Genomic DNA, 16,622 nt, shown 5'->3' on the forward strand with positions numbered 1-16,622 from the left:
TTTAAAGACTTTTTTTTTTTTTTTTAGACTGCACTGTGTAGCATGTGGGCTCTTAGTTCCCCAACCAGGGATTGAACCCGTGTCCCCTGCACTGGGAGCATGGAGTGTTAACCACTGGACCACCAGGGAAGTCCCCTTAAGGACTCTTTTTGATATGGTATGACTACAGCATTATCAACATTCAAGACACATATATTCATAAACTTACAATCAAATTAGAAAATATTTTCCTTGCCCCTAGGGACTTCCATAGTATAGCCTTGCAATTCTCTGGTTTCCTGGCAATTAAGGCTAATGGTCATAACAGCAAAAGAGAGAAAAATTAACAACAAAAGAAATGCCCACGGGTGAGCGAAGGCCCAATGAGGATGCTGAGAAGGCCAAATTAGCTTAAGACAGTCCTTCCCTCCTGACCGCATCATTCTCCCACAGATGGGATCAGATGTCTGGCACTGTCCAGGGCAGATGTATTCTTCCCTAGAACTGAAAACGAGCTCTTCCAGCATGGGGCCTGCCAGAGCTGCCAAGTGCGCCCAGTATGTGGCATCCCTGCAGCCAGGGAGGGGAAGGAGAGCTGCCACCTCGGTCAGCTGACCCACTTGCGGGGGAGATTACTGGGGGCCAGACACTGTGCTGACCAAATTGACCAAGCTCCTTAATCCTCAGAACAATCCTATGGAGTAAGTACTGTTATCACCCCCATTTTACAGAAGAGCAAGGCTGAGTCCACTTGTCCAATGGGAATCCTGGCGCCTGACATCAAAGCCCCTTGCTCTTCTCACCTGTTCCCCGCTTTCTCACCCCTTCTCTCATCCGTGTTATTAACACGTGATCAGATGGAGACAAAAGCATAAGTTTTTTAAAGATCTGCATCTCACCTATATATACAAGTACAAGTTTACAGATATAGCTCCTCCTTTGCCCATTCAGTTTTCAGGTTTAAAAAAAGCTTATTCAGGGCTTCCCTGGCGGTGCAGTGGTTAAGAATCTGCCTGCCAATACAGGGGACACAGGTTCGATCCCATATCCGGGAAGATTCCACATGCCTCGGAGCAACTAAGCCCTTGTGCCACAACTACTGAAGCCTACGCGCCTAGAGCCCACGCTCCGTAACGAGAAGCCACTGCAGTGCGAAGCCCGTGCACCACAATGAAGAGTAGCCCCCGCTCACCGCAACTAGAGAAAGCCCGCGCGCAGCAACGAAGACCCAACGCAGCCAAAAATAAATAAATAAATTTATTTAAAAAAAAAAAAAGCTTATTCAAAAAAAGAGAAAGCTATTCTCAGTTTCATATTTCCTTACTGTGATTATTTAACAACAAAGAGACTTTAAAGTCAAATACACTTGTTTAAAAATAAAGACCTCACATGAAGCTGAGCCTCTAAAGGACCTTGCAGAACCATTTTAAACGGAAAACTGACCCCAAGGAGGGCTGAATAGCCATTCACCAACATGCTCAGACCCACGCACCAAATATGCTCAGAGTCAAGTTATGCAGAAGCCAAGTAGCTTCAGTGTTACTTAGGATTTCACCTGAAAAAATGAGCTGGAATACTTCCAAGAAGTGAGAAATGTTTTCCCCGTTGCAAGCCTCCGACGCACTGAGGCTTCTCCCCTCCAGGAGACATGTCTCAGTGTCACCGTTTCCTTGTCAGACTTCGCTAACACTCTATTATGTCAAAGGGTGACAATCTTCAACAGAGAGAGAGAAAAAAATCTAACTTGCATTTCTGTTTTCCTGAAAAGTCCTGAGGTGTCACAGAGAATAATGCATGGGTTCTGAAATTAGGTTCAGGGACGAGGAGGCCACACGCCCTCTGTGCAGCAGCCCACACGGCCAGGCACACGTGCTCCGCTGTGAAACTGCAAAGCCTCCTGCCAGGGCAGCGGCTCTCTGAGATGCCCTGTTCCGACCTGGCTTAGGGTGACACACAGATCGTGAGCCCAGAGGAAAATGACATTCATTTATCTGGAAGGCTCTCCCTAACTTCTAAGTAAACAATCATTTTGCCAACTAGTCACATTTGAGGGCATTTTCAATTCAGGAAGCTGGGAGAATAGAATAGGCTTAAGTTATTTCATAATCCAGCTTCATTAGACTTACTATGCACTGGCACGAATAAGTTAGAGGGTAGACACATAAAAATCAATTTCTTTGCAGATATTTGTGGACTGATAAAAGATCAAGCCAAACAAGCTATTAACGTTTTAAACTGTTTTTTGACTACTAACAATACCAGTTACACACTGCTGACACCCTCCTAAAGAAGGGTCAGCCAGAGAACTCACAGGCTAGTCACATCATCCTTCAGCATGACCCTCAGAGCTGACTTTCAACCAGCCCCCATCCTATAAGACAGACTGGAGGAGACCAGTCCCTAAGGGTATGAGCCTGGTAGCTCATTGTTCAGAAGTACAACAGGACACGTCAGATTAGAGAGACAGCAGGTGAAGAGTAGTGTGTGGGTCAGATCAGGCCAGCACCCATTTACTGAACACTTACTGTGTGCCAGACCCTGTGCCAGGTGCCTTGTTAGATCCTCAGAGCATGAAACAAATCTGAGTGCACATGAAAGCTCGAGAGAAATAACAGCAAAGACAGAGTATGCTCCAACGGCAAGTCCCATCCTCAGTAGATGGCTGCCTCAAAAAGCAGCAGGATTTGAATGCGCAGACAGCACACCAACTTGCCTTGTGTTCTTTCCTGCAGTCTATCTCAGTGGTGCCCAACTCAATTACTCTGCAGGGAGTTCACAAAACCACAAGGCTTACAAACTCGCATAAACTGCAGTCATGCAAAGTAAGGGATTTTTAAGGGTGATTTTGCCTATGTGCAATTTAAGCCTGAAAATGCTAACTTTAGAATCTAACCCACATATAACACTGTGATTCCACCGTACTTTCTTGGTGGCACTCACATTGCAGGTTTGTCCCATTTTGCTTTCCTAATGGGTGACAGAGGTTCAGTCTTACCTCATTGGCTCCGACAGAGCTGATCACACAACTCAATTTCTGGTTGTCCTTTGACTCTAGGTAGATGGCCTGGCTCTTGTGGTACCTGTGGGAAAAAAGACACACATTTATTTTTTTAACCACTTTATTGAGGTATGACTGACATGTGAGAAGTAGTACGTATTTAATGTATACAACTCAATGAGTTTCGGGATAAGTACATACCTGTGAAACCATCACCACCATCAAGGCCATAAACATAATCCAACTCCTCCCAAAGTTTTCTCCCACCCTCTTTATTATAACTATTGTTTTGTGGCTTTTTTTTTTCCTTTTGTGGTAAGAATATTTACCATAAGGTTTACCCTCTTAACAAATTTTAAGTATACAGTATTGATAAGGGCCCAAATTTAGGAAAGGAATAAAAAAGGACGCAAAGGAGGGAAGAAAAAAAAAAAACACACACAACAAAAAATATAATTAAAGGAATCTTAATTTATGATTGAGGAACAGCTTGGATTTTAGGTTTAATTTACAGGCTTCCATCCTTGGATTAGATTAGATGACCTCCTAATCTCCTTCTAAGTCTAAAAATTACATTCTTGGTTCCACTGCAGAGTGGAAAAGGGGGCCAAGGAAAGGGCTGGAAAACTAACTCTGTATTTTAGTTTTTTATTTGAGCTATATGACCCAGTTCAAAAAGTAAATTATAATTTTTCAAGTAAAACCTCTGTCCCCACTTTCTGCCTCCACCCCAAAACACTGAGGAGGGTTGGGTGGACAAAATGAACAGATGGGCTTGAACAGACTGTCCCATTATATATTTTCTATTTGTCCAAGTAAGTCATCAACAAGAGGGCAGGCCAAATTCAGTCCTTACTTTGATCACTCATTCAGCAAATACTCATTAGCCACTTGCTGTGTACCACGGACCACCCTGGAGGGCGGAGTGGACAGTGAACAAGGCCACAAGGTCCCTGCCGTCAGGAGCTTCAAATACAGTGGCAGTGACTAATATGAAACAATCACACCTGGCAAGTACTAACTAGGTGAAGTCCTGAGTGTTAGACTTGCACCAAAGGGTATCTAATTTGGCCTGGTCAGTCGGGAGAGCAGCTCTGAATGGAGTAGATAAGACAGGCTCCCCCCTTTCAGTCCCTGCATCTATTCTCTTGGCCTGTAGTGTAGGACCACCCTCACCTTCTTCTTCTACAAGTTCAGGGACAAGGCAGAGGATGAAAAATGAGGAAGCCAGGGCCAAAGCCCAAATGAGTCAGTAACAGCTGCCACAGGAGGAAGGAGCAGCTGCTGGGTGACAGGAGCTGGAAACATCAGCTGAGCTGCTGCTGGCAGCCCTGGCCTAGGCCAGCCCAGTTCAGTCAAGAACATAACCTTTAGTTCATTCTGGCTGCAGAGAGTTGGCTTAACAGACCCACTAACTCACATAACTTCCACCAAAACACATCTCCCAGCAAAGCACTGCATCTAACCATTATTTTTGTGGGGGAAGAAGACAGATTCTGTTTTGCTGGTACAGTGAAATAATCCACTGCTAAGATATCACAGTAAAGGATGTACTTCACTCCCACAATGGGCTTTTTCCAATCAAGGTTCTAAGCATTCTTTAACCTGCTACTTAGGAGCGGAAAACTCAAGTTTCCAAGTCAATTTACTTTCTGAGAACACCGTTAAAAGAAATCGAATCATAAATTCAATTAGAACAGCGAGACTGGTTTAGACCCAGCTTGAAAGCTGCTTTTGGCCAGGGATTAGCTGGTAAACTGGGTCAGGGGACCTCCATTATGCTAAATATGTAATATTACAAGGTCTGAATTAACAAAGTGCATGAGGAAAGGTTGAATTAGTTCACAGAAAACTCAAACTTGAGTTTCCCTCCCACATCTAAGCCAACCATCCTATGTAAATGGTAATGTCTTGAGTAATGGTTAGAATAAAAACAGAAGGGGAGAACATTCAGTTATTCTATGGGGGTTGTGGGTTATTAAAGAGATAAAAACACAAAACAACATGCAACTAGCCTCAAGTCATCCTGATACTACTTTCTTAATAAAGAAAGGTCATGGGTGTGGTGTAGGAGTATATTACTCCTACATGGGTGTGGAAATGTGGTCAATATACTGCTCAGTCAAGAAAAAAACTACATCCATTATGTCCCTGTGTGCATAATACAACATAATGCATGTTACATGTGTATCATATACACACACACACACACAAACAAATTGGTAAATTTATATTAAAATGTCTATTAAGTGTATATTAAAATTTCATAAAAATATAAAGTTTTATAAAAATATAAAAGAATGATATTCTTTTTATTGCATATCTTTCTTCCTTCCAGAATAAACAGGTATTACTTGTAATCAAAAAGTAAATAGTACTTTCTTATAAGTCATGGTACTGAAAAACACCAAAGTAACCAAAGGGCAGGAAGAAAACTTAATGTCACAAATTAATGTCTCAGTGTCTGTTAAAGACAACTCGGGGAGACGAGCCGGACAACTCTCCTGAGACGTGCTGCGTTTTCCTTCAGATGCGCTCAGCACCCAAACCCCAACACATCCGACTCGCTTTAAAGTAAACATCAGGAGTGAACCATGCAATCTGATCTACCACCCCTGGGGAGCGGTCTGGGACTTGCACATCTGGCCGCCTCCCAAATCTGCCCGCTCTGGGATCACCGGATGGTGGTGGCTTGAATGCCCAGCACTGCTCCATGAGCTCCCTGTGCTCCGCAGGAGAGCTCACCAGCGTGTTTCCCAAACCAGCTGATTCCCAGGTCCTCGTGAAGCAGAGGCCCTGGGACCGCCAGCGGTTGTCAGGCACCACACAATGGTCTTGGGGAACCATTTTCCCTGGGTATCAAATCTAGTAAATTACCCAAGTTCCCTGGGAAAAAATAAATAAGTCCTCAGAAATTAAAGTGCTCATGCTGGGGCGGCGGGGGTTTCAAGATGAAACCAAAAAGTATATGACAACCGTAACATACAAATTTACTTGTCGATTTCTAAATACTAATTAAAAGGTCGCGGGGGGTGGGGGGGGATTCAGAATATGTTTAGACACCAAAAAATGTTAAAAGAACAATAAAAATAAAGTTAAATTAGTAAAAATGTACATTATCCCTTTTTTTTGCCAATTAACCTGTTTTACAAGCTACAACTCATTTCTGCTGAAAAAATACTTTAAATAGCCTCAGAGAACAAGCCCCAAATGTCAAATTGACTTTATTACTAATGGAAATTCTGACCTGGGAATCCCTACAGTTAAGTTCTTAAAGCTCTGCCTCTACTGTTAAACCTGACAAACTAGAACCACTGCTACTATTATGGAAAAAAGCAATGTCTTTAGAAGGTGGGTCAAAAAGTGGGGCAGAGAAGGGGTAGAATGAATTTAATTTTGTATCCTACTGGGAATCCTGATATTAATGTGTCATTTCCCCAAAAAAACCCATGAATACCATGTTACAACTACAGGACTTCAAGGAATCCCAATTCCAGCTGTAAACAGTCACTGTTTTGAGTTAATAATCTCTCGTGTCAGGCAAAGGCTGGAGGGTTAAATCCACCCATGCAAGTGGGTGACTTCACTGAATTCACTTCAGCAGTGCTGGATTTAAAGTGAGGAAAGCAAAAACAGTCCACTGGCACCATCAGTGAGTTCCTTTAAAATCTCAGCTACTTTCGCAGTACTTTCTAAGAAGAGTCATTAGTTCAAATCAAAATGTGAGGAAAACTTACAGCAGGATATAAAATGTCTTAAAAGCAGTATAAGACCCAGGACAAGGGAAAACGCTTATCTTTCAAAATGAAATGTAGCTTGATAAGCGTTCAGGCCCAGATGGGAAGCCCGAACCATGCTCATTTTGCTGAAGTCATTTAAAACTGAATGAGACATGTTTTGCCAGAAATACTGTTTCACCAAAATACTCCACATCACTGGAAAGAGCAGAAAGTGATTCAGCCGACCTCTCAGTCACAGGCCACAACTTCTGGAAAAGAAGGAAGAATGAAAGCCTCCAAACTGCCAAGGACACAAAAGCCAAACATCAGGAGCCTGGTGAGACGCGAGAAGCCGGCCCTGTAGAGGACTCCTGGCAAACACCTTCCAGATGCAGTGGGAAGGGAGGGACCCGCCTTTCAGCAGATGAGTCATGAACCTGACCTCCAAGGCCAAGGAAGGGAAACACAAAGAATACAGAAAACAACAGTCTCAATATTTAACAAGAGAGTAAGCAACTTTAAAGTCACTAAAATAGTAAAATGCTCCGAGACACTTTACAGATTTCTGCCGCCACTGGGAGAAAGACAGTGATGGTGACATTCCTTCAAAATGCTTAGGTGATCTACCACATCCACCTGACCACTGTCTACATTATGAAACACCAGTCACCATGGGTCCTTTCTTTAGAAAAACAAGAATTTTATTTTACTGCATTTTCACCCTCAAGACATGTCTCACAAAGTCTAAGGATTAAGCCTTAGAAGGAGGAAGATCAGAAACAATGCAATGACAAAACAAACATCATTTGAAATATCACATGGCTTTAAGACTCACAGATCCGTAAAAATGTTAGTGATAAATCTCATCGTTTTTGAAGATGGTTCTTATGTGTGGGCTTGATCTTTAAAGGTTATTTGGTTTTCATTATTAGAAACATTTTTCATTTTATTTTGCCCCTCAGTGTGTTGAGCTGTCAGGGCCTGCCACCTAGTGGTGCTGTGTTCTGATAAGCTATGTTAGGACACAACATAACTGGCCTCTTAGAAAAACAGTCGTCAAATGACAGGGGCAGAAGTCACTAAGATCGGGGTTACAGGGGGCGGAGTCAAGATGGCATACTAGGAGGATGCAGAATTCGCATCTCCTCACAACTAGGGCACATACCAGGCACCAGTGGGGGACCATGGACACCTAAGGGGACGGGAGGAACCCCCAGCAACCAGGTAGGACGTGGGGCCTGGGGGGAGTGAAGGGGGAGGAGAAGTGGAGGCAGGACAGGACTGGTGCCCCTGAGGGGCGGCTGGGGGAGGGGAAGGGATCCCTCGCCCGAAGGGGGAGATTGGGGAACCATTAAGAGGGCAGAGGATCAAAACGGAGGGTGGCCAGGTTCCCCCTGCCCACTTGGGCCCCCAGGAACCTGCTGAGATCCCGGGCCTGATCCTCTGCCCACGGAGGTGCCCTCCAGCCACACGGGTCCTGAGGGAGTGGGAGGGAGGGAAGGGGGAGCAAAAGTAAAGGCCAGACCTCTGGGACCAGCACCCGTGAGGGGCATCTGGGGGAGGGGAGGAGTTCTTACACCCAGCAGGACCCACCCACGGTTAGGGGTCCCGCGACCGGGGAGACCCTGGGGGAGACCGTGGGGGAGGGGCGCGAAGGAACGGAAGGGAACGGGGCCAGCGCTTTCCCTGTCCTCTTAGGCACCCGGGAGCCTGCTGGGCTCCAGGTCCTAATCCTCTGCCCTGGGAGCCTCCCTCCTGCCGTGCAGAGCCCAAGCCCCGCCCCACACCACCACCCAGGGCCCCACCCCTACACTGGGGGACCCCCTCCAATGCCCTGGGCCTAAACCCCACCCACACACCCTCCCGCAGGGCTCTACCTCCAAACTCTGAACTCCACTCTCCAGAGGCCCTCCTTTCCACGTGCAGCCTCGCCTCTTGCGCCGGTCCTAAGCAGAGGCCCCGCCCCATGCTTGACCGTAGCCCCGCCTCGGCCCTGCCCCACGCCCAAAGTCACCCGCCCACCCGCCTAGGTCCCGCCCCACCCTAAACTCCGCCCCTGCCCAAGTTCCACCCCCGCCTAAACTCCGCCCCCATAGGCAAGACTTTTTTTTTTTTTCTTTTTTCCTCTTTTAGATTGGGGTTCTGTTTTACCTTGTTGATTCACTGTTGTTGATTCTTTTATATTTTTATTTTTCTTAAAGCTTTTATTTTTCTAATTTTATTTTATTCTTTATACTTTGTTATTGTTCTCTCCTTTTGGCTTGTTCCCCTCCTCCCCTTTTTTTTTCTTTTTCCTGCTGTGGTTTTATTTTACTTTGTTGCGGTTGCTTCAATTATAGTTTTATTTTGCCTACTATATTTTTTATCTTTCCAATTTTATTTTGTTTTTCATTCTTTGATATTGTACTGCTCCTTTTTGTCTTTCTTTTTTTTTTTTTTAACCACTCCACAAAGCTTGTGAGATCTTGGTTCCCAGGCTGGAGGTCAGGCCCAGGCTCCTATGGTGTGGGCTCTGAGTCCAAACCGCTGGACTAACAGAGAACCTCAGACCCCAGGGAATATTAATCAGAGTGAGGCCTCCTGGAGGTGCTCATCTCAGCACCAAGAGCTGGCTCTATCCAACTGCCTGCAAACTCCAGTGCTGGATGTCTCAGGCCAAACAACCAGTAAGATAGGAATACAGCACCACCCATCAAAAAGAGAAGAAAAAAAAAAATGAAACGACAGAAAAATATGTTACAGATGAAGGAGCAAGGTAAAAACCTACAAGACTAAATAAATGAAGATGAAATAGGCAACCTACCTGAAAAAGAATTCAGAGTAATGATAGTAAAGATGATCCAAAATCTCGGAAACAGAATGGAGAAAATATAAGAAACACTTAACAAGGATCTAGAACAACTAAACAGCAAACAAACAGTGATGAACAATGCATTTACTGAAATTAAAAATACTCTAGAAGGACTCAATAGCAGAATAACTGAGGCAGAAGAACGGATAAGTAAGCTAGAAGATAAAATGGTGGAAATAACTGCCAGAGAGCAGAATAAAGAAAAAAGAATGAAAAGAATTGAGGAGTCTCAGAGACCTCTGGGACAATATTAAATGTACCAACAATCAAATTATAGGAGTCCCAGAAGAAGAGAAAAAGAAAGGGACTGAGAAAATATTTGAAGAGATTATAGTTGAAAACTTCCCTAATATGGGAAAGGAAATAGTCAGTCAAGTCCAGGAAGCACAGAGAGTCCCATACAGGATAAAACCAAAGAGAAACATGCCAAGACACATATTAATGAAACTATTAAAAATTAAATACAAAGAAAAAATATTAAAAGCAGCAAGGGAAAAGCAACAAATAACACACAAGGGAATCCCCATAAGGTTAACAGCTGATTTTTCAGCAGAAACTCTGCAAGCCAGAAGGGAGTGGCAGGACATATTTAAAGTGATGAAGGAGAAAAACCTACAACCACGATTACTCTACCCAGCAAGGATCTCTTTCAGATTTGATGGAGAAATTAAAACCTTTACAGACAAGCAAAAGCTAAGAGAATTCAGCACCACCAAACCAGCTTTACAACAAATGCTAAAGGAACTCTCTAGGCAGGAAACACAAGAGAAGGAAAAGACCTATAATAATAAACCCAAACCATTAAGAAAATGGTAACAGGAACATACATATCGATAATTACCTTAAATGTAAATGGATTAAAAGCTCCAACCAAACGCACAGGCTCGCTGAATGGATGCAGAAACAAGACACCTAAATATGTTGTCTACAAGAGACCCACTTCAGACCTAGGAACATATACAGACTGAAAGTGAGGGGGTGGAAAAAGACATTCCATGCAAAAGGAAATCAAAAGAAAGCTGGAGTAGCAATTCTCATATCAGACAAAATAGACTTTAAAATAAAGACTACTACAAGAGACAAAGAAGAACACTCCATAATGATCAAGGGATCAATCCAAGAAGAAGATATAACAATTGTAAATATTTATGCACCCAACATAGGAGCACCTCAATACATAAGGCAAATGCTAACAGCCATAAAAGGGGAAATCAATAGTAACACAATCATAGTAGGGGACTTTAACACCCCACTTTCACCAATGGACAGATCATCCAAAATGAAAATAAATAAGGAAATACAAGCTTTAAATGATACATTAAACAAGATGGATTGAATTGATATTTATAGGACATTCCATCCAAAAAGAACAGGATAAACTTTCTTCTCAAGTGCTCATGGAACATTCTCCAGGATAGGTCATATCTTGGGTCACAAATCAAGCCTTGGTAAATTTAAGAAAATTGAAATCGTGTCAAGTATCTTTTCTGACCACAACGCTATGAGACTAGATATCAATTACAGGAAAAAGCTGTAAAAAATACAAACACACGGAGGCTAAACAATACGCTACTTAATAACCAAGAGATCACTGAAGAAATCAAAGAGGAAATCAAAAATTACCTAGAAACAAATGACAATGAAAACACAACAACCCAAAACCTATGGGATGCAGCAAAAACAGTTGTAAGAGGTTAAGTTTATAGCAATACAGTCCTACGTCAAGAAACATGCAAAATCTCAAATAAACAACCTAACCTTACACTTAAAGCAATTAGAGAAAGAAGAACAAAAAAACCCAAAGTTAGCAGAAGGAAAGAAATCATAAAGATCAGATCACAAATAAATGAAAAAGAAATGAAGGAAACAATAGCAAAGATCAATAAAACTAAAAGCTGGTTCTTTGAGAAGATAAACAAAATTGATAAACCATTAGCCAGACTCATCAAGAAAAACAAGAAGACTCAAATCAACAGAATTAGAAATGAAAAAGGAGAAGTAACAACTGACACTGCAGAAATACAAAGGATCATGAGACATTACTACAAGCAACTATATGTCAAGAAAATGGACAACCTGGAAGAAATGGACAAATTCTTAGAAAAGCATAACCTTCCAAGACTGAACCAGGAAGAAACAGAAAATATAAACAGATCAATCACAAGCACTGAAATTGAAACTGTGATTAAAAATCTTCCAACAAACAAAAGCCCAGGACCGGATGGCTTCACAGGCGAATTCTATCAAACATTTAGAGAAGAGCTAACACCTATCCTTCTCAAACTCTTCCAAAATACAGCAGAGGGAGGAACACTCCCAAACTCATTCTACGAGGCCATCATCATCCTGAAACCAAAACCAGACAAAGATGTCACAAAGAAAGAAAGCTACAGGCCAATATCACTGATGAACATCGATGCAAAAATCCTCAACAAAATACTAGCAAACAGGGCTTCCCTGGTGGCACAGTGGTTGAGAGTCTGCCTGCCAATGCAGGGGACACGGGTTTGAGCCCTGGTCTGGGAGGATCCCACGTGCTGCGGAGCAACTGGGCCCGTGAGCCACAATTACCGAGCCTGCGCATCTGGAGCCTGTGCTCCGCAACAGGAGAGGCCGCGATAGTGAGAGGCCCACGCACCGCGATGAAGAGTGGCCCCCGCTCGCTGCAACTGGAGAAAGCCCTCGCACAGAAACGAAGACCCAACACAGTCAAAATAAAATAAATAAATAAATAAAGAAGGAAGGAAGAAACTATTTAAAAAAAAAAAATACTAGCAAACAGAATCCAACAGCACATTAAAAGGATCATACACCATCATCAAGTGGGGTTTTCCCCAGGAATGCAAGGATTCTTCAATATACGCAAATCAATCAGTGTGATAAGCCATATTAACAAACTGAAGGATAAAAACCATGTGACCATCTCAAGAGATGCAAAAAGAGCTTTCAACAAAATTCACCACCCATTTATGATAAAAACTCTCCAGAAAGCAGGCATAGAGGGAACCTACCTCAACATAATAAAGGCCATATATGACAAACCCACAGCCAATATCATTCTCAATGATGAAAAACTGAAACCATTTCCTCTAAGATCAGGAACAAGACAAGGTTGTCCACTTTCACCACTATCATTCAACATAGCTTTGGAAGTTTTAGCCACAGCAATCAGAGACGAAAAAGAAATAAAAGGAATCCAAACTGGAAAAGTAGAAGTAAAACTGTCACTGTTTGCAGATGACATGATACTATACATAGAGAATCCTAAAGATGCACAGAAATTTCTTGTATTCCTATACATTAATGATGAAAAATCTTAAAGAGAAATTAAGAAAACACTCCCATTTACCACTGCAACAAAAAGAATAAAATACCTAGGAATAAACCCACCTAAGGAGACAAAAGACCTGTATGCAGAAAACTATAAGACACTGATGAAAGACATTAAAGATGATACAAACAGCTGGAGAGATATACCATGTTCTTGGATTGGAAGAATCAACATTGTGAAAATGACTCTACTACCCAAAGCAATCTACAGATTCAATGCAATCCCTATCAAACTACCAATGGCATTTTTCACAGAACTAGAACAAAAAATTTCACCATTTGTATGGAAACACAAAAGACCCTGAATAGCCAAAGCAATCCTGAGAAAGAAAAACGGAGCTGGAGGAATCAGGCTCACGGACTTCGGACTATACTACAAAGCTACAGTAATCAAGACAGTATGGTACTGGCACAAAAACAGAAATATAGATCAATGGAACAGTATAGAAAGCCCAGAGATAAACCTACGCACATATGGTCACCTTATCTTTGATAAAGGAGGCAAGAGTATACAATGGAGGAAAGACAGCCTCTTCAATAAGTGGTGCTGGGAAAACTGGACAGCTACATGTAAAAGAATGAAATCAGAACACTTCCTAACACCATACACAAAAATAAACTCAAAATGGATTAAAGACCTAAAAGTAAGGCCAGACACTATCAAACTCTTAGAGGAAAACATAGGCAGAACACTCTACGACATAAATCACAGCAAAATCGTTTTTAATCCACCTCCTAGAGAAATGGAAATAAAAACAAAAATAAACAAATGGGACCTAATGAAACTCAAAAGCTTTTGCACAGCAAAGGAAACCATAAACAAGACGAAAAGACAACCCTCAGAATGGGAGAAAATATTTACAAACAGGGCTTCCCTGGTGGCGCAGTGGTTGAGAATCTGCCTGCTAATGCAGGGGACACGGGTTCGAGCCCTGGTCTGGGAAGATCCCACATGCCACGGAGCAGCTGGGCCCGTGAGCCGCAATTACTGAGCCTGCGCGTCTGGAGCCTGTGCCCTGCAACGGGAGGGGCCGCGATAGTGAAAGGCCCGCGCACCGCGATGAAGAGCGGTCCCCACACCGCGACGAAGAGTGGCCCCCACTTGCCGCAACTAGAGAAAGCCCTCGCACGAACCAAAGACCCAGCACAGCCAAAATAAATAAATAAATAAATAAAATTTAAAAAAAAAAAAAAAAAAAAAAAAAACATATTTACAAACAAAGCAACTGACAAAGGATTAATCGCCAAAATTTACAAGCAGCTCATGCAGCTCAATATCAAAAAAACAAACAACCCAATCCAAAAATGGGCAGAAGACCTAAATAGACATTTCTCCAAAGAAGATATACAGATTGCCAACAAACACATGAAAAGATGCTCAACATCACTAACCATTAGAGAAATGCAAATCAAAACTACAGTGAGGTATCACCTCACACCAGTGAGAATGGCCATCATCAAAAAATCTACAAACAATAAATGCTGGAGAGGGTGTGGAGAAAGGGGAACCCTCTTGCACTGCTGGTGGGAATGTAAATTGATACAGCCAGTATGGAGAACAGTATGGAGGTTCCTTAAAAAACTAAAAGTAGAACTACCATATGACCCAGCAATCCCACTACTGGGCATATACCCTGAGAAAACCATAATTCAAAAAGAGTCATGTACCACAATGTTCATTGCAGCACTATTTACAATAGCCAGGACATGGAAGCAACCTAAGTGTCCATCGACAGATGAATGGATAAAGAAGATGTGGCACATATATACAATGGAATATTACTCAGCCATAAAAAGAAACGAAACTGAGTTATTTGTAGTGAGTTGCATGGACCTAGAGTTGGTCATACAGAGTGAAATAAGTCAGAAAGAGAAAAAGAAATACCGTATGCTAACACATATATATGGAATCTAAAAAAAAAAAAAAAATGGTTTGGATGAACCTAGGGGCAGGACAGGAATAAAGACACAGATGTAGAGAATGGACTTGAGGACACGGGGAGGGGGAAGGGTAAGCTGGGATGAAGTGAGAAAGTAGCACTGACATATATACACTACCAAATGTGAAACAGATAGCTAGTGGGGAGCAGCTGCATAGCACAGGGAGATCAGCTCGGTGCTTTGCAACCACCTAGAGAGGTGGGATAAGGAGGGTGGGAGGGAGACAAAAGAGGGAGGGGATATCGGGATATATGTATGCATACGGCTGATTCACTTTGTTATACAGCAGAAACTGACAACATTGTAAAGCAATTATACTCCAATAAAGATGTTAAAGAAAAAAAAAAAAAGATCAGGTTTACAGACAGCCAGCCTTCACCGTCCAATGTGTTATTAACTCACTGCAGCCTCAGAGGTGGAACTGATTTATTTCAGGCATCACCAGGTCTCTAAGCATTTTTCCCAACTTCTGAAGTACAACATTATAAGTTTATCAACTAACACAGTGTTGGGGTTTTTTAAGAAAGCTCAAAACATTCAAAATAACCACAACTCTAATTTTGGAATTTTGGGTTAAATAAATATATTAAAACTCAAAAAAATCATATAACCATTATAAATGACAATTACAGAGAGCATACAATAACCCAGAAAAACATATAAACAAGTGGAAAGGCAGCACGCAATTATGTGTCCACCATGGCTTAACCTGAGTGAGACTATGCCTGCATGTGGGCAATGAATAAAAGGAAGAAATTCGAATTTAAAGAAAAGGTGGCAGGGTCCAGGTGACTAAACACCTAGGAGAACGCCTAGTCACAGAGCAAACAGTAAATATTTGTTGAAAGAGTAAATGCATGAGGTATTTGTTTTACACATTGTTTTGCCATTTTCTTCCCAACGAAAACTCTGGTGGTCTGAAGGTTTCAAACCGTCTTCAATCTAAACTAGTAACGTTTTAGGATACACCTCCCCCGATTATTTTTCCTGGAACACTCGTGCTGCAGGACGTTGCATGCAACAGGGTACCTCAGTCAAATAAACAACACCTAATAACATCTCAGAAATTCACAGTGTACATTAGCATATCAGAGGACCCAGAGTGCTACAATGATGAAACCCGTTGGTCTTAGCTAACATGGCCATTCCCCCAAACTCATCTGACCACAAAATCCTTTCTTCCACAGAACTCCTATTAATTTTAGCACACAGGGGTGCAGTTAAGAGGTGGCAGAGGGGGACATAAGCCCTCATCCCAGTCTACAGGGGCACAAGTTCTAGTACAGTGACAGCAGCATGGAGCGAGAAGGGGGCCCCTACCAGAAGAACACATTTTGGGGAAACACTGCCTTCAGAGAGCTTAAAAGCCGTATCGATCCAAGACTCCTGACAACTTCTAAATGCTCCTCCACCTTTAGTTAAGCAGCAGCCATGCTCTGAAATAACAACTATAGACAGCCCCAGCCCTCTTTCCAAATGGTTCTTTTGAGATTCTAACGAGTAATCTGTGTTTACCAAGAACATACCATCTTTTGTCATAGTACAGTTTGCCATCTTCTATCCGTGCTTCAAACCTCTGGGCTGGAGACTCTGCAGGTGTGGCGGGCAAGTGTTCGGGAGAGGACGGGGATGCTGGAGGAACCAAAGAGATATTTCAGTGACGAAGCGGGGCATGAGCACGCGAGTCCATCAGCTAACATGCTTTCACTGAAATGCTATTAAAAAGGGGGAAACAATCATGATCAAGTCCTTACAGTTGTAATAAATGGGAATTCAACAAAATTCTTGTACATCACATCTAACT

The 16,622-nt window shown here is 42.5% G+C and overlaps 1 protein-coding gene across 11 annotated transcripts in view; it reads right to left on the bottom strand.

The window, feature by feature from the left end:
• SUDS3 (SDS3 homolog, SIN3A corepressor complex component) overlaps positions 1–16,622 on the bottom strand; it is a 307,067-nt gene that overhangs the window by 269,272 nt on the left and 21,173 nt on the right. For all 11 annotated transcript variants that reach the window (XR_005016172.1, XR_005016173.1, XM_036823065.1 and 8 more), the window contains 2 exons: positions 16,345–16,450; positions 2,975–3,059 (listed from right to left, as the gene is read on the bottom strand). Coding sequence is in view for 9 of the 11 variants with exons in the window: in XM_036823065.1 (XP_036678960.1) it covers positions 2,975–3,059; positions 16,345–16,450 (191 nt within the window). In the remaining 2 variants the exon portion in view is untranslated. The remainder of the gene's footprint in view (positions 1–2,974; positions 3,060–16,344; positions 16,451–16,622) is intronic.

Source organism: Balaenoptera musculus, chromosome 14 (genome assembly GCF_009873245.2).
Source record: "Balaenoptera musculus isolate JJ_BM4_2016_0621 chromosome 14, mBalMus1.pri.v3, whole genome shotgun sequence".
Classification (NCBI taxonomy): Eukaryota; Metazoa; Chordata; class Mammalia; order Artiodactyla; family Balaenopteridae; genus Balaenoptera; species Balaenoptera musculus.